The 18,966-nt window shown below is 36.4% G+C and overlaps 1 protein-coding gene across 1 annotated transcript; it reads right to left on the reverse strand.

Annotated features, from left to right (window-relative positions):
* Window positions 1-76: 76 nt before the first annotated feature.
* Window positions 77-17,104, reverse strand: POSTN (periostin, osteoblast specific factor). Its single transcript, XM_010285269.1, has 10 exons — window positions 16,948-17,104; window positions 15,300-15,398; window positions 8,770-8,834; window positions 7,870-8,027; window positions 7,074-7,238; window positions 6,096-6,242; window positions 3,393-3,534; window positions 1,471-1,683; window positions 1,176-1,310; window positions 77-294 (listed from the first exon to the last, which is right to left on the reverse strand). The coding sequence occupies exons 1-10, from the start codon at window positions 17,067-17,069 to the stop codon at window positions 77-79; spliced, it is 1,464 nt and encodes a 487-aa protein (XP_010283571.1). The 5' UTR covers window positions 17,070-17,104.
* Window positions 17,105-18,966: the final 1,862 nt, after the last annotated feature.

Consider the following 18,966-nt stretch of genomic DNA (forward strand, 5'->3'; position numbering starts at 1 on the left):
AAAAATATAAAAAATATAAAAATATAAAAAATATTTAAAATCATTAAAAATTGGAGGGTGCATTCAGCTTTGTCTTTTATTCTTTCATTCTTTCATGACTCTTAATTTTCATAGTTGGGATTGTTAGAAAGCCCCATTCACTTACTGTGCGATACACAAAGACTCTAAGCAGTTTTCCTCCAATTGTCTCCAGCTCTTGTCCATTGTACAGTTCATTGAGCCCAACTTTCACTTTTATAATGTGATTCTGCAGGATTGTTTTAAGAAGGCGTTGATCCATCCTTAAGGTGTCATCTACAAAGCCATTTAGATATTAATATATAGCTATTTATATAGTGAATTTTTGATCAAATAAAGTTAACTGTGGACGTTACATTAAAAGGCCATGGAAATACTGAATCTTTCTTTGAAATGCTTGAGTTAAGTTTTGGACAGATCTGTATACACAGAAAATGTATAGAAAAACAGAAAAAAGAAATGTTAAAGAGTTTCTGTAAATTGCCATTCCTTAAATTCAGACATGAACTTTTGACATAGCCCTGATTAATTACTATAAATAATATGGCAGGTGACTCAAATGTGGGCCTGCTCCATCTTCTGAATTACTGATGAAGTTCTTATTACAACTTCTCCTTTCTGCATGTACACCTCAAAACCTTTCCAAATTTTCTTCTGTGGTGGTGAGTTAATATTTGAATTCTTGGGGGAAGTGCAGGATGTCCATGTGGTCTACATATACGCAAACACCTGGTTTATAGTATATTTGTATCAGTTTCTCTCCACTTTAATGTACTGAAAAATACCAATCTTCTTGTACGAAGTTTTTCAGAAAAAATACATTGTGAATCTAATGCAAGTAATGCAAAGTTTAAGGGAACTGGAAGCTCATTAATATCTTTCCCACAATCTGTCTGTGCATATTTTGTATCTTATTTTAGTGGTATTATTTCCATTAAGAAATGATACCACTAAAAACAAGCTGTGCAGCCTGGTGGTTAGGCTTGTTTTGTCTTTCTGCATGGTATGTGTTTTGAAAGGATGAAGTATCTATTTCTCTATGGCTTTCTTTCCTTGTGACTTAGAACAAGTAGTGGGGCTTCTTTGGAAAGCTGTCAGTTTAGCACATATTCTTGTTTATTTTGACATCCAGAGCATAATCTTTTAAGGCTACTAACCTGAGAAAGCACCATTCAGAGGTACTAGGAGAGTGTATTGGCCTTCTGGTCTTAGAGAAGATGCCAGTCCTAGCTGTGCCACGAGGTCTGTAAAAGTAGTCTGCTGGGCACCCCCAAGCTCAATGACTTGCTTGGCTGCAAATAAAGGAATAAGAAAAGTTATTTTAACATGCAATTTAGTCCTTTTCCTGATTTGGATTCTCCATGCTTATCCACAACACTATATTTGAGGGAATCTAGGTAAGATTGCAGGAAACATCTTCAGTGTAAGAAGTTTTTCATAGACAGCACTGACCAGAATCAGGAATCAGCACTTCATCAATGAGGTGGATAACGCCATTGCTTGTCACAATATCTTTGCGTTTCACCATCTTCCCTCCATTCACAGTCAGACTTTCACCATCACAACCAACTTCAACTGTGTTTCCTTCCAAGGTTTCATAGACAGCTCCTCCTGTGATGGCTTCAGAGCACTGGAGAGTATTTAAAATATGGAACTTTACGAGAGCTGTGGAGAAAAGAGCAGGAAGTTCATATATAGGTGTTTGAACACATACTCATATACATATATCCCACACATATAAGTGTGAGATAAACTATTACATCACACTATTTTTAATAGTTTACTAGCATATTTGCTTATTTGCTCTTATAGATTCTTTAGTGGAATTTATTTATATAAGAATTGATACTATAGGCTTCTAAACAACCTCTATGGACAAAAATATTTGGCATCCCTTATATTACGAAACCTATACTGGTTATGCTGCAATCTTGTCATGGTTTAGCCCCAGCCAGCAACTAAGCACGATGCAGCTGCTCGCTGGCTTCCCTCCACCTGTGTGGGATGGGGGAGAGAATCAGAAAAAAAACCCTCATGGATTGAGATAAAGCAGTTTAATAGAACAGCAAAGGAAGAGGAAATAATAGTAATAGTAACAATACTACTGATAAAGGAATATACAAAATCAAGTGATACACAATGCAACAATTGCTCACCACCCAGTGATCAATAGCCCATCCCTGAGCAGTGATTGCCACCCCCTGGTTAACTCCAGTTTATGTACTGGGCATGACATTATATGGTAAGGAATATCCCTTTGGCCAGCCTGGGTCGGCTGTCCTGGCCGTGCCCCCTCCCAGCTTCTCGTGCACCTCCCTGCTGGCAGAGCATGGGAGTCTGAAAAGTCCTTGACTTAGTATAAGCATGACCACAACTTAGCAGTAACTAAAACCATCAGTGTGTTATCAACATTATTCTCGTACTAAATCCAAAACACAGTACTATACCATCTATTAGGAATAAAATTAGCTCTATCCCAGATGAAACTAGGACATATCTGCATGGAATAGACTGTATAATTCAGTGACTGCAGATGATATGCTCCAAATGGACCTCTGAGTACAACTCTACAGGCTATGGAAAGTCAGCTCCCAATTTATATTTTCTTATGCCTTACTATATAAGTGACATTCAGTGTACTATCCTCTGTGGGTACCAAAAGAATCATCCAAAAATTCCTGAAAGCAAACTGAAAAAAATAATAAGCCACAACAAAAATGCAGTGTTATTTCAGTATTCCATTTTTAGTCATTGTCTCACATTAAAATTAGCCCAGATCTCCACTGAGATACCAGACAGTGACTTCATCAGGCTATAATGAAATGATAGAGACTTGTTTAGTGCAGTGGAACTCACAAATGAATAGAAATATAGCCTTCCATTTCTTAGTGGTCCATTACATTACCGTTCACATAACAAACTGATTTAGTTATTATTTAGTTTTATTGTAGTTCTCAGAAGAATAAGTGTGCTGGCTGTTACAGTTTGTCAGAATATATACTATAAATTCTGGCAGAACTTGCCTTTTACAAGAACATGTCAAATTTTTTATGAAAGAGCTGTTAATGAGAAAGCTATGACAGAGTCCCACATTCAGATAACTCTGCATTTCTAGAGGCAACAATCTCTATTGGAACTATCCAGCTGAACTATTAGAAACACCAGAGTACCTGTATTTTCACAGTTTCCTTTAAACTGTTTTGGAAATGAAGTTTTCAGTGAATTTGAATTTTTAGGTAACTGGAAAAATCAGAGACGGAAGAAATAACTATGAAAGTACAGGTGCTTAATTTCAGAGCTACTAAGATAATGTAGTTTCGACCTCCTGATTTACTCACCTGTATTTCTCATTTGCAAAAAAAAATGTTACATACCTTCAGAAGCCACCTTGTCACCCATGATCCTTTCTAAGAGTCCCCTTGGCAGTCTCTCAAAAGCTTCATTAGTAGGAGCAAAGAGTGTGTAATGACCAGGCCTTCCAAGAATATCCAAGACATCTGACGTGATGGCAGCAGCCTAGAAAATAAATTTGTTTTTTAACATAGGTTATTTAAAATATTACCAAAATACATTATCTGTCTAGTTTCACCTAGTGCCCACAGGCACTTTAATGTTAGGCTGAGATCAGTGTTACAGAAAGATGAAAAAATTAATTTACAAAAAGAAAAGGAAAATTAATTTTGTGGGAAAAATGTGTATTTATATACCAAGTTACCTCCTTAATTTAACACCCAGTAATCAATAAATTCTGATAGAGGTGATAACAAGGCAGAAATTTTTATTATTATGGCCTGAATTTTTAAATGAAAAATGTGAACATATAGGTTTTGACAAATTAGATGAAAGCAATAGGCTATGAAAGCTAATAATTTGCCCCAAAATAATAATTAAAGATGTATTACAAGTGTATGTAATACAAGTTTAATTTGATTAAATGTAGAGAGGAGGTTTTGAATCATAACAGGAGGCTGAGGGGTGACCTCATTGTTCTCTACAGCTTCCTGACGAGGGGAAGCGGAGTTGGAGGTGTTGATCTCTTCTCCCTGGTATCCAGGGACAGGACATGTGGGAATGGTTCAAACCTGCATCAGGGGAGATTCAGACTGGACGTTAGGAAACATTTCTTTACTGACAGGGTGGTCAAACACTGCAACATGCTTCCTAGAGAGGTGATTGATGCCCCAAGCCTGTCAGTGTTTAAGTGGCATTTTGGGCAGTGCCCTTAATAACATGCTTTAACTTTTGGTCAGCCCTGAAGTGGTCAGGAAATTGGACTAGATGATCATTGTAGGACCCTTCCAATGGAAATATTCTATTCTATTCTATTTCAGGCTTTGAGGCCAGGAAAAAATATGTCCAGGTTTTTATTCCCTAAAGTGTTACTCAGCTCTGGACATTAAAAAAGTTTAACATAATTGATGAAAAATTCTCTACTGTCTAGTAATGAAGAATAGGTAAGCAGTCTGAACTAAATAAAACCCAATTCAGTATTTTTTATAAACATATATTTTCCCTTTAATTTCTTAAATAAATCTTCTTAATTGCTTATAAATCTCCTCTGTACAATGTCACAATTTGGGTGCTTCCATTATTGGATTAATCCTAAAAGAAAATACTGTAACAATATATATTTCTTTGGTGACTGCAACCTGTCCTCATTAGAATCAAAGACTGAAGAAAAAGAACAATGCAGGAAAACCAATTAAAGATATTGTGAGAATATATGATGTATTAAAAGCATAATATGATAGAGTATACCAATATAAATTATGAGCAGATTTTCTAGAAAAAGAACATATGTAAAATCGAACACATCTGGACTTCAGTAAAGGATTTGTTCAGTTAAATATGAAATATTATTAGCTCAGCCTAAGACAGAAACATAAAGTACATATGAAACTGGTGAACTGGAAGATGGGAATAACCAACATAAGAAATGTCATATTAGAGTTTCAGGGCTGATTTTGTCTAATTGTTTCCTTAGCACATTTGCTTTTGGAGCCAAAATCATTAAAGCAGTATGAAGTGCAGAGGAACACACAGAGGAATTAGCAGGTGTACGTGTTAGGGACTTCACCCTTTTAAAAGTCAGAAAGGCAGACTGCAAAGTGAAAGAAAAACAAGCATGATGTTAGCATGTATCCTGGAAACCAGTAAGTTTTTTTTCAAGCAGATTTAGAGAGGTACACAAGTTAATATAAAAGGAATGGGTAAGACCTTATCTAGGTCTGTTTAAAGTTCTCAAAATTTACGCCCAAAAAGAAGTAATACAAGAAAGAAGGCATAGGAAAAAATGAAATAGAGAGGGCTTCTTTATCAACTGGAGACTAAAAAGAGTTGTCTTTTATATTAATTTTTTTGAAGGGATTAAATGATGTGGTTGCGTATAACTGTCATTTGAGGACTGGATTTGAGGATTTAGAGGGTCTTTTCCACCTTTCTGCCTCTGCTTTTACATTTTTTTTTTGTATTTATTGAGGAGATGGAGGAGGGCAAAGGACAAGAGCTATTTGCAAAACCATGGCATTTTTTTTAAACATGTGCAGCATGAAAACCCACTACACTAAGCAGACACATCTTCTAATGATTCTGTGATTCTGTGTGATTCTGTGAGTCTAGAAGAAGGAGAAATTAGAAACTTGGACAGAAAAGACCCTGCTTACTCTCTGCAAGAAAAATCCTTCCTACATGTGTTTATTGGTGTTCTGAAACTTGCTGTAAACCAGGTTCTGGAATTTATTTGGGTTTTTTTTACCATTTTCTATCATTCATTTTGAAATCATTTTTGTTTATCTGGCACCATAACCTATGCTCATATGTTTCATTACCTCAGTGCTTGAAGAGAAGATGCACGTTTTTATGTACAGGGATGCATTCTGTCCGATCGATGAAGTCTTATTGATCCACAAAAGAGCAGAAGCACACTCTTTATGTAAAATATACTTTGTCTTTTTACATAGCTAGATTTGCAATATTAGCTGGAATTCTTAATTTACTTCCAGGTATCATACATAAATAGCAAATAAAGAAGAAAAACCAGGAAGACCAAAGAAGCATCTTTATTTTTGTCCACTTACTCTAAGAGATGAAAGATCATCCTCAACTTCAATGAAATCTTGAATGGTATTTCCAACAGCGGTCAGGACACGATCAATGACATGAACAACACCATTGGTAGCGATCTGGTTGCCATGGATGACCCTGGCACAGTTAACAGTAACAACCTATATTTGAAGAATCAAGCAGTAGAAGATTAAGCATTAATTTGACCATATACTTGGAATATGATTCTTGAAGATTGGCCATGTATGTACTGTACATTATATATTCACTGTTGTTCTTTCAGTTTTTGTTTTAATTATTAAGCAAAACTTCGTAAGATTGGAAAGGCTGACTAAGCTTCTGGAAAGCTAGCAGCAGATTTATTCAGGCTACATTGTTTACATATTCATGTTTTATTTCTTATTGCAATTATTCAGATTTGTTTTCCATATCTGGTTAATATGGTGACTGTATTGGTTTTTACTGATGCAAACTGCAATCCAACATAAACATTTCAATGCATTTAAGGCAACAAATATGAGTGACTTGACTGGGAGATTTCTAGCATTTATAAAAATGAATTTTTTTCCAGCCAGATAATGCATGTGTCCCCTGCAATCTTAAATGCTTCTACCGTGCACTCCAATTCAAATAAAAGTTCTGATTTAATATTATTTTGTAAACACATGAAGATTAATAGTAGATTTTGCTGTCAGATTTACTATGAACATATATTTTGGCCACAAAAGTCTTTGTCTTCTAGGAAGAAAGTTCATTCTCATTGGAACAATGAGAACAGCAAACAGCACATGTTCATTAATTCTTAGTGATTAGTCTACACAGCAGACAAAATTTCTTCAAGAGAAAATGTATTTCTTCTTGTCAGTGGCAACTGACTTGCTAGACATTAAACCTTCTATAACATTTTCTTAGCGGTGGAAGGAAGTAAAGGAAAGTGTAATGGCTATAACTGAATAATTATGTTAGGGAAAAAAAAAAAAGAACAGACTTACCCCATTAGGATAATGGTTAATAAGCAATTTCTGGTCATTATACATAGACACCAGAGTCATGCCATTCTTAAGATCTTTTGTCAACATGCGCTTGTTTACCATGTGGTGGTGGAGAGCATTATACAGTTCAATATTTACATTGTCAACCAAATTCCTGTGAATTTCCTGAAGAAGGAAGGAATTTAATTTATTATAAGCTTCAAAACATTCTTTCAGTCAGAAAGATGTACATACTGCTTTATCTTAACAAACCCTATCAGTATGTTCAACAATGGATATTTTCTATTAGGAGACACAACTTTGATACCTATCAATCTGTCTCTACTTAAATGCTGCTTTAGTCTGATTTGCTTACAAATAGAAGACCAGAGGTCACATCACAGACAAGTCATTGGAGGAGCTTTTATTCAATATTTATTTAACTAAAAACATTACTAAAAAAAGAAGACCTGAATCACTGACAAAGTATTATACTCTACATCATGCAATTGCTGGAATTCCTGTCATTTTCCCCAAAACTATGCTAATAACACTAACAATATTAGTATTTGTCATGCAAGGCCTTAAATAAGAAACACACACAGTTACTTAGTACTTCTGGGAAAAAAATCAGACTCTCTAGCTTCAGCAATGCATGTTAAACATGCAAATTATTTTATTATAACTTGTGTAATGTCCTTTTATATCTAAAATATCAGTATTGTTACTTGTCTGTTTTACCATAGACTAGCTGTGGCAGCTAAAACGTTAGCTGAAAGAGAAACACACTTTAACACATGCATGCACACACGCTTACTGAATTTAGTTGCTCCCAGGCTTCATTGCTTGGTGCAAAGAAAGTGAATGATCCTCGTCCCTCAATCTCTTTTCTCAGCTTTGACATGTCAGAATACTGCTGTGTGGAGGTAGCTCCCACAATACCAAGTGTACCATATACATGATCAATTGGAGCAACTAAAACAAACATGAGATGAGAATACCATAAACTCTTCAGTCATCCAGTTTCTGACAATCAAATCTACTTTGTTTCTTTTGATCAGACAATAGTATTGCCTTTCTGAAATAGTTTAAATTAATATTAAAACAATGTGCTTGGATTAAAATTCCAATGTCAACATACTCAAAAACCATCCGAACACATCTGTTTGCTTCCTTCTGAGATTACTTTTCCCTGCTGCAATTAATTTTATTTATGTAAAACAGAATAGCAGAAAGAGGAGAGATCAAGACCTCCTGTCTTCATTTTCACTCCTTCTTAGTTTATTTAAAGCCTATAAGACTATTGTAATAAATAAGATTCAAGTCTTCTCAGGAAAACAAATAAATAGAATTTAGATATGCCACACCTCATGTCCTGGGTTTCTGACCTCACTGGTATTCTTTAGGTTATTCTGGGGTGTGATGGGAATAAGAATACAAGTTATTTGTCATTTTGGGAACTGAAGACACTATTGTTCCTCTCCAATCCAGCAACTGGAAGAAGCTGGGAAACTGAACTACCATAGATCTGCATGATCAAATTCCATGCTGGCTGATTTTCAACTGTGTTGGCTATAGGCAAATGAAAATGAAGCTGTGTATTCTCAGACAGTAATTCTTAAAAAAAGACAATAATTTCTCATGACCACCTTTGAAAATCTCATGTGTTGTAATGCTTCTCACACACTGACTCATCCATATGAAAATAAGCTTGTACCTGCAGGGCATCCTCTCATACCATCCATCTTCATATAGCCAGGACAGCATTCATATAAGACAGTTCTGTGGGATATAGAGAAAAACAAAATTAAATAAGATACAGGACAAACGTATACTAATTTTAGCTGAGCTTAATTTTTAAATTTTATTATTAATTTTTCATTGCTAAGTACACACTCTCCAGATCTTTATGCTTTGTTAAATCATTCAACCTTTTCTGTATAGACTACAAATTTGTTGTATTTTACTAAATACAACGCTTTTGACTTTAAACTTAATGAGGGCAGTCATTTTGTAAGTGCTAGAAAGTGGCATGGCAGAGCCTCAGTTTTTCAAGGAAGACTTTGAAGAAGCTCAGGAATGAGGGAGCGAACTAATTAAGAACAGACATAAAGAAGGTTGTAGAGAAGGAAGTCACTAAAGATTGGATGGATGGACACAAGGGAAAGTTCACTGGTAAATGTAGTGAGGATGAAAACCAGACTACAAGATATCAAAAACAGTGTTAAAAGAGTATATAATCACAGCAGACATAGAGTTTAGCAATACCAGGTATCAGGAACTGTTATATAATGTTGTCAATAAAATATTCTCTAAATTGAATACTTATAGGCTATACATAACAGCACACCAGGGCTAACTGATAGTTCTATACTGTAACACTCAATTTAGCATTGATGGTCTTACAAGATGTAACATCTTCTTAATTAATATGACAGAAATAGAAGTTCTACCATAGATCTGCTTGACAAATTCTTCTCTCTTATACAAAAGTGCAAGTTCAATAAAGTTATCACAGAGTTGATTTTGGCTCCTCAGGAGAGGGAATGTCACCAGATTATATGATCTCACCAAGTCTGAAGCATAAACTTTAAGATATTAGACTTCAGATATTATTTTTCAAATCATGGCACACTGTGAATGACAAGGAAAAATTGCCATCATGGTTTTACATAGGAGATTTATTTTTCTGGGTGTGGCTGATGTTGGCACTGCTAGAGTTCTGAACACTAATTCCTTGAAGGTTTTTGCTGAGTCTTTACCACTACATTCCAGCTTTTAACTTGTAGACTCCTTGGTGGCAGCTGAGTACACTTCTCTCATTCTTCATAAACTAAAACTGACAAAACATTAACCACAAACATTAAAATGAACAGCTTATTCAAATGAAAAGTTGGACTTAAGACCTTCAACATCCAAACTACTTGAAGAGATTCAAAATTGAAAGTAGACTGGAGGAACAATAACATTACAAAGCATGAATTTTAAAAGTGAGAATTATAATTCCATTATTGACAGCAATCTAACAGAGCTGAAGATTAAAGACTTTTCTAAAAAACACTTAGTTTTTAATTTCTCTGTACTATGAAAATATTTTGTCTCCATTCCCGCATATACATATACACATATGACATATTTACCCTTTTGCCATGTGCATCTTTTCAACTGAGAAGCCATATATTGAAAGAATTTGTATAGTTGTTTTTAATACATCTCTTTCTTTAAAGCAATTCACTGAATAATTATTTCTTGGGAATGCAAGAACAGCACACAGTTTAGGCTACAAATTTCCTGAATAATAAGGAAGTTAACTTTATACTCTACCTCCTTGTTGCATCCTTGCCAGAAGCTAATAAAAAAAAAGTCTGATTAAAGAAAACCGTCTAGCAGAATAAGAATCAGAATGCTCTCCTAATTGTGTGAACTGCTTTGTCATGAGAAAATATTTTTTCCTTCCATGGAACAGAAAGTATCTCCCCCTGCTGCCCCATAAGCAGCTATGAAAGATTGCAGTCTTCATTAGCTTTTGGAAAAAGGAAAGAGGAAGCTGCGTTATAAGCAAAGAATAAGACATGGCAAGTTTAGTCTTCTTACCATATCCAACAATGACACAATTAATGAAAGGCAGAAAATTGGCTGAAGAACATAGTTAAGAAACAAAACGCTTCTTCAGCCAAACATTATAAGATCAGTGCCTTTTTTACCATCTAATTTGTTATGTACAGCCCAGGCTTTTTTTCAGTCACCAAAGGTTACTGTAAGTTCCTACGTACAGTATTCATGTTCCCTTACTGCAATTAGAAGGTCTATGTATCAGCTGTGCTCAAAATGCAGTGAGAAAGACAGAATGGAGAAAAGGGGTCTGTATGGAGGATTCCATGATAAGGTTAGAACCAGATAAAACAGTGCAAGATGCAGTTCCTCAGCACCACTCATATATAGACACGGTACACAGGGGAAGTACCATCTCACACCATAAGTTATCCTCATCTGTATCTCCCTACTAGTTCAATATAAGATGGTGCCCAAGGAAGTTACTTGAATAACAAGCAATGCTGCATTCTTGACTTGTTGACGTTTTTGGTGGGGGTTTTTTTGTTTGTTTTGTGGTGAGTTTTTTTGTTTCTTTGGTTGTTGGGGTTTTTTTAGCACAAAATTATTTTGACTTCATCTAAAGGAGAATATTCACAGGAAAAAGGAGCAGAGTAACACTACCTTACATCCTTGTTATTCTTGGCTAACAGAGACAGTTTTCAGTTTATTCAGATCAGCTCTGTGACTCATCTGTTTCTACTCCTTGCTGGCATGGACATGAAATACTACAGAGAAACTACAGAAAGTGGAAAGACTTCTGGTCCAATAGACTGATTTTAGCAAATCTTTAACTTGCATCCCAATTGGAAAATTACAGCAGTGGAGAGGAAGTGTCAATAATAAAAGCATTCTTAAATTAGCATTTTATAGATCATATATACAAGTTAGAGAGGACTTGTTAACACAGAGATATTAACATGAGAAGAGCCATTGTCCTTTGGATTAGCATTCTTATTACAGTAACCTCTTTAGCCATGCCTGCATTTTGGATTTGAGTACAAAGAGTATAAAAATCCCATTAACAGCTAAGGCTAAGTTATAACAGATGATCTATTGCAGCCACAAAAAAACGTCAGGAGTTCTATGACTCAACTTACTCTCATACACACAGTTTTCCCCCTCTAGCCTTTTTCTGTGAGTGCTTGTACAATGGTAGGAGTGTTAAAAGAGGAGGGAGAAGGTGGGTGATAGTTTTGTGTAGACTCTCATGCCCAAGTCCACCCAGCCTCACAGCTCAATGTCTTCTGGTTGGCTGTAGCAGGCTTCTTGCTTGGGGCTTTACACAGTCTCTGCAAAATGCTTTACAGCTTACATTCCTCTAAATTCTAGTCAGTGAAGAGAACAAAATCACCACCTGACTTTAGTTCAATGAGTCCAAACTGCCTATTGCTTCAAACTATTTTTCTTGACACATGAAGGTATCTATCACTGCATAACTCATTTTACTTCTGGAGCTCAGCAAAGTAACGAATTCCCTGTCAGATTTGGGCTGAGAGCAGACTTTCTCTCATGGGGAGACATGACATCTATCTAGGAATAAAACCACAGGAGTAGGTAGTTTTCCAAAACTGACTTTGAGAATATCCAAGTTGCAGTCTAAGTCATTTTCAAGAAATACCCTTCTTCCCAATGCGTCTACAGGGGAATAAAATGTAGTGCCAAAGAAGTCAGTGGTATGGCAGGCTTTACTCAAAAGGTTAAGTATTTTAGGTGACTTGCAGCATGTCCAGTGAAAGAAAAGGGAAGTCAGTAGTGTAATGTCACCCGGAGAAGGAAAGATTCTGATAAAAACAGTAACCTATGGGTCCTGAAATCATAGGTACCTGAAAACAGGAAGAGGTGGGGCAAATGACCACACACAGTCTAGTTTGACTGAAAATATATCATTATTACCATCACAAAATACATACAAATCTGCAATTTTTATGAAAAATGAGTTCTAAATTGTTTGGATTTGCTTATAAAAACAAAGCCAAAATCAAAATGGGGGAGACTGGTTAGGATTCCAGACAGTCAATTACATTCCAAAAAAACTTCTGGGGATTTAGAATAATCAGATTGCTTGTCTGAGTAGCATGTTCATTTTGATGTGCATTACGTCCACTCTAACTCACTGCTGTTCCTTTCTTCTGCCTCCTTAAGTAAGTAATCAGTAACCAATAAAGTTTACAACAGCAGAAAGCTTAGAGTGGCAGCTTGGCCCATGAAAATCCGGTCTTTTCCTCAGCTCTGGTGGGGCTATCGTATCATTCTTCATGTCTAGACTGACTTTAGAGTTGAGTCTTTAAAGCCATGGCAGTACTTGAAAGACAGGACTGTGTGTTGGAATCAGTGTCTCACTGTGTCAGAAGTATAACTCAGCTCCGTTAATTTATGGTATGCTGTCAGAGCACCGAAAATATATTCTCAGAAAGATGGAAGATGGAAAAATGGAAGAAAACTTCCTCCTACTACATCTTCCCTCAGTCTTTTTCCTAAGGATCCTTTCCAACACATCACATGTTATGACATGTAGCGTCTTTCAGGAATCTCAATGCAAAGCCTCTGATGCCCAACAGGAGCAATAGAAACCACAATCCAAGCACATTTCAGGTCCTTGCCTGTCTACTATCTGATTTACATTTCTGATTTTAACAGTGCAAAAATAGTTACTGGAGGCATTTCTCTCACATAAATAATCACTTGGGAGTCTTAATCAGTTTTATATTAGTAAGTATAGGGATCGTGGTCAAGAAGAACTATGAATATAATCATTTGTCAGTCAGGACAGCTGAACCAGATGAAAAATGAAACAAAATGTAAAGTTGGCTTTGAAGAAAAATGAAAAAAAAAATAAAGAGGAAAAGGATACTTTTTTAATTATGGAAGTGCCATATACATGGATGCACTGATGAGAGCATGAGAAACTGTAGCTATTTTAGCACTGCTAGTGCTGCATGCACACTCAGCATCATCTTTTGTGCCCCGCACCATTCCCCAGCACACACCCAGATTGTGTCTGCATCTAGTTCTTTGTTGACAGAGAATTTTTTTACTCTCTATAAAAAAACATTCAATGAATTTAATACAAGTTTACAAAGTCTTAGAGTTACAGTTTTAACTTAAAAGTATTCTGTTCATAAGAGCTTACTTGGATTCAATGGGAGATATATGTAATTGTTTAAACATAGTCAAATATATCTTTTTTCCCCCCCAGAATTTATTGTTTCTATATTTAGAAACACTTTTTTAAACATGAAGAATGGACTGGAAAATGTGGATCCTATTTACTCATTCCTTTGACAATTAGGAGAATAAAAATATGACTAACTAACTGCAAATGATCGGTCACTTGTTCAAGCTCTCCTTCCTAGTTTATTTAGTGAATTACTGTTGATCAGAAAAACATTTTCAGTGTAATTTAAGAGCAAAGGGAGTCATCTTCAACTGGCTTATGTTGCTAACACTGTAGGTATTTTTCTTCCATATTAGCCTCTGTTAAGGAAGCCTTTAGCATATAAGAAAAAAATCTCTATTCCACATTACATTAACATCTAAAACAGTGGTTGATGCTCATTAGGAAAGTTTTAAATACAAATCTTACTTTAAATGGAGTTAAGTTCCTCATATATATAATTTGCACCACGTATCAATATAACTTAACATCTGTGTATCTTAGTGTATACAATCTCTCGGTGACTATTCAAACTGTGTACTTAAATATTACTTAGGCATTTGGAAGAGTTTTATAGGCTTTCACTAAAAGACTCCTAAAACCCGAAGATGGGGCTGCAGCTGAAGCCTGGACTCCCTGTTCACTCAAGCCTTTCTGAAAATGTCACCCGTACCTATTTGGACTCTGTAAGAGAATAATGGGAAAATAAAAATAATGATTTCCTGTGACACCTGCTGAGAAATTTATCCAAATAATTGCATAACAGCAAGAGAAAATGTGGTACATGAGAAAAACATTAGTTTATTGTATTGGGTAAGCAATGTCAGAATTAAGTAATTTAATAGAGACTGAGACAAGTGGGGCAGACCAAGTTAAGGACTGGGGGTTTTGTATGTGTTCACACTCTGAAGCTGCTCTATGGCTGTCAGTAGTGACTCTGACATTTTGTCCCAGAGAAGGCAATGACTTGCATTCTGAGAAGAGGTGACAGTCGAAATGAACACACAAAAATACAGAAGAATGCCAAACTCACCCAGATTTAATCTGCATCCACAAGTATATTTTGATTTTTTTTTTCTTTGTGGAGAGGTGGGGTCTGAGCACACAGCTCTGCGGGTTAGTCCTGAGTTCTTTTCACAACTGGCCTATTAGGTGCCTCTGCGGTTTTGGGTAGGCCACTTAACCTCATATCTTTGTGTTTAAAATGGATCTGTGAATACTTAACTCAGGGAAGGATTGTTGAAACTAATACTTTGAAACCTCTTAAACTTTAAAAAGACTTATATTAAGCTGTCATTTTCAGGCTTTCCACTCCTTTTGTGATAGTTTTTGGCAACAGTAAAGAGAAGCTGTAACCCTGTACAGTTATGAACTGAATTCTTCCTGTGTCTGCATTTGAAACAAACAGTTATTTTGTCTCTGAGAAAAGGAGAGTTTTCTAATCGTACATTATATTATCTCAATGAATGGGGAATAGTTTTGAAACAGAGCATACTTACGCTTTCTTTCCACAGATGGCTCCCTGGTACCAGTTTCTGCAGGTGCTGTAGTATTTCTTTTTTGTTCCCATAACTTGCTGAAGGGCACAGACATTTGGGCTATGGGTGGGAAGTGAGAAATATATAAAGAAGAAGTTTCTGTACATCTTTGGAAAAGTTTATATAAAACAGCAGCAAATACCATTTCTGTTGAGCAAGAGTAAGAAATTAACATCTGGCTTCAGTTTCCCGGGCAGGTGTGTTTTTAAGCAATCACAGTGCAAGCTCCAGGGACTGCCCAGCTGGGTTCCTTGGCAAGCCTACCCTCCTAGCAGGGACAGGAGATTCCCCTCCGTTCTGATTTGGCCTTCTGTCTCTGATGGGCAGCAGTCACCAGCTGTGCCTAGTCAGGTCTCCATGCGCCTTACACTTCTCCCTTCCCCCTGCAAAGTGAATTAATTACCAGCCACCAGGGACTGAGCTGCGAATACCATCAGGCTCTTTTCATTAACGTTTTTGTCTCGTATACATCTGTGCAGCTGAAGGTCATGGGGAGATGGGGAAGAAAAGTGCCTTGTTCTTCATGTAGAAGGAAACCCTGTCTTCCGTAAATCAATCGGCTATTTTGATTACCAACCATTTGGAGTACCACAGACACCTATGTAAACATTCTGGGAATTACTGGGGACCAAAGGGTAAATTGGCATGTAAATAAAAGGAGTCACAGATTTCAAACAAGGAATACTTTTTCCTTAGTGTGGTAGAGTACAGAGGAGGAATTTCTTAAGGGCAAATTCCATAGAGCAAAGGCACTTTGTCACTAATTTTTATAACTCTACAATTAAAAAAAAAATCATCAGTTCAAAAGTTAAGACATATATTTTAACAACAGTAGGAAGTCAATGAGCTTTTTAATTTAAAAAGCAGCCAGTGAACATTTTTATTTAAAAAGCTCAGGGACGCTGCGTGTATGTGTGTAGCAGGCAGAGGGAATTCAACAAAGGAAGATAGGATGGTAAACAATTCTTATTCACAGAACAGCTTTTACTTAAGAAGATTGAAGGAAAATGTTTAGACATGTGTCTCCCTGACACCAGCTGTTCAAATTATTTCCATGTCCCTGAGCAGCCTGGCTTGTAAGCTTTGTCTTTTGAGTACCCTGCTGAGCAGCTTGCTGCATTGCTCTAGTGGGAACAGAATTTTTACAAAGGGCTCCCAGTATATATTCCCATGTTAGAAAGCATTTAAATAGAGTTCATGATTTTCATTAGGATGGAGTAAAGAGACCAAATGCTGTGGAATATGTGTCAACTCTATTCAAATATTTGAAAACATGTATTAATCACAGCTGATGCCCCATTGCATTAATTGTGAACTGTAATTAACTTCAGTGATTCTAAAATGCCTGTATTTTATTAATTGAGAAATGGTAATTTTAGATTTTTTCACATTTTATGAAGTTTAACAGTATTCTGTCTCCTTTTGAAACTCCCCAGAGAGCTTTTTATATAGGAACATTTCTTGTAGAACTAATTGAAAAAGAAGGATCTACTTGAATGATAGTCAGAATTCATAGTGAAAAATCACATTTAATGTAATGTGAGAAGAAAGGGGAGAATAAAGATTAACAAGCTCCCTTTAAAAATAGAAATAAAATCCAGTTACTTACCCTTGGTCGCGTGCCCTTATTCGACTATGCGTTAAAATCTTGTCATAGTGAGCAGAAGCAGCTGCTTGTTCAAAAGCAGACAACATAAAAGTGGAAAAGGTGAATAAGAAAAAAATCTTCATCTTTAGTCCTCTGTTGCTTCTGGCAAGTCTAGAAGAGAGAACTGGCAAAGGGTCTGGAGAGCTGACAATTTATATACATGCTGGAAGGTGGTGGGAGGGAACCACAGAATCAACCTGAAACTTCATACCACCCTCCTTAGAACAGCTTTGGCTGCCAGCTTCAGTAACCTAAATTAGTACCATACATTTACCATATAAACCTTTTTTTTTAATCCCCGATTGACTAATTTCTTCCTTATTACAGAAGCATTAGCATTTTATTCTGCTGACACAACAGCAGAGAAAGTTTGAGAAGTTTAGACTTTGACTTACGACTTGGTATTTATAGCACTGAAGCATCCAGAGGTTGTGATCATCGCGTGTGGTTTTGTTCAAACCCGGAGGAAGATGTTGTCTGTTCCCAGAAGAACTGCACTGCTTTCCTTTGTTTTCCATGTCCTCAAAGTTATCAGCTATGAGCTGTTTGTCTAGTGAAGTTGTTGAAAGTGCCAAACAATACTGTTGTCAATAACCTGGAATAGCATTTTTGTCTTGAGAAAAAAAAGCTGCATTAACACACATTCTAATTATGAAGCAGTTAGTTACACAATCAAATGCAGTATTAGCTTAAACATTCATTTTAATTCTAATAATAACAGTTGCTATTACATAATGCTTTTATTCAGAGCTTTATGTAATCATATAAAAATCACTGAGTAGCTGAAAATTTGAATATATATCTTTTTATACTTATTACGCGGTCCTTGGGAGCCTCTTGTGAAGCAAATGGAAAATGTAATTTCAAGCTGTAAATGAGGGAACTGAGGCAGAAAGGCGAAGTGACAAGCTCAAACCTCCAGTGAAGCAACAGTCTTAAGGCTCCCAGGACAGTTGGTGTTTGGACTGCAATCCAGGAGTTTGCGGTTTTCATGTCAATGAAAACAATTCTGCCGCTTACATGGAAGTGTTCGCATATGAATACGGTTTCAAGGTATGGTCTATAGATCATTTCAGATCTTATGAAGGTAAGGTCGGTTCTAATGACAGTACTTTCCTGTGGTTTCTTACTCCAAACCAGAACAAGTATTTAGGTGAATAACTGGAAATGGATACAGTATTGGACTGACACACCTGGAATGAACCTTTCATTATAGAAGAGCGACACATGGGGCAAAGAGCAGCGGGCAGAGACAAGGACTATTTCCAATATATAATTATAGGTAAAGGTTATAACTAGGCATAGGTGTATAGGCCTTTGATGATTAAGATCATGTCTTACATAACCATAGTACTTCACAGTTTCTAAGGCTAAGAACGGGGGCATTTGGTTAAATGGTAGGGGGACTTTTCCTATTGTGGCCTGTACTCATCCTACCTGTAGATGACTTATGATAGCTCAAGTAAGTATCAGCATCTCTAGACTTGCTGTACATGAACTCAGCAAAACTCCATGCCTGAAATCATCACTGTCGGGTCAGCTGATGGAGGTGATACCTCAACTCTATTATAAGTTTGAAGAGAATGTCACTGCTGTGTTCCTTGTATTCCTCTCCGAGCTTTTTAGCTCTTTCTGGTCTTTGCAGCAAGAAATACGGTGAGAAATATCACCTCTTTGATGTCTAACTATGACATTTCAAGCTGCTAATTTGCCTCTGTTGATTACCCTTTGCAGTTCTCATTCTACAGATGAAAAAATTAGAAGATACTCTGTTAAAGTAACTTAACAAGCTTCAGAAAGTCGCAGAACTGTTGCAGTAACCTGTATTCTCAGGAGTGCCTTCCTCCTGAGTGTCTCAACTCTCAGTGTAGCTCATGTTCTTCTCTTCCACACTTAACATGTAGCATCAAAAAATGAGTAAAAACTAATGCTGCTGCATGCACTGAGCTCCTGTTGTTTGCAGAGCTATCCACCACAGTT

Source organism: Phaethon lepturus, unplaced genomic scaffold (assembly GCF_000687285.1).
Source record: "Phaethon lepturus isolate BGI_N335 unplaced genomic scaffold, ASM68728v1 scaffold294, whole genome shotgun sequence".
NCBI classification, from domain to species: domain Eukaryota; kingdom Metazoa; phylum Chordata; class Aves; order Phaethontiformes; family Phaethontidae; genus Phaethon; species Phaethon lepturus.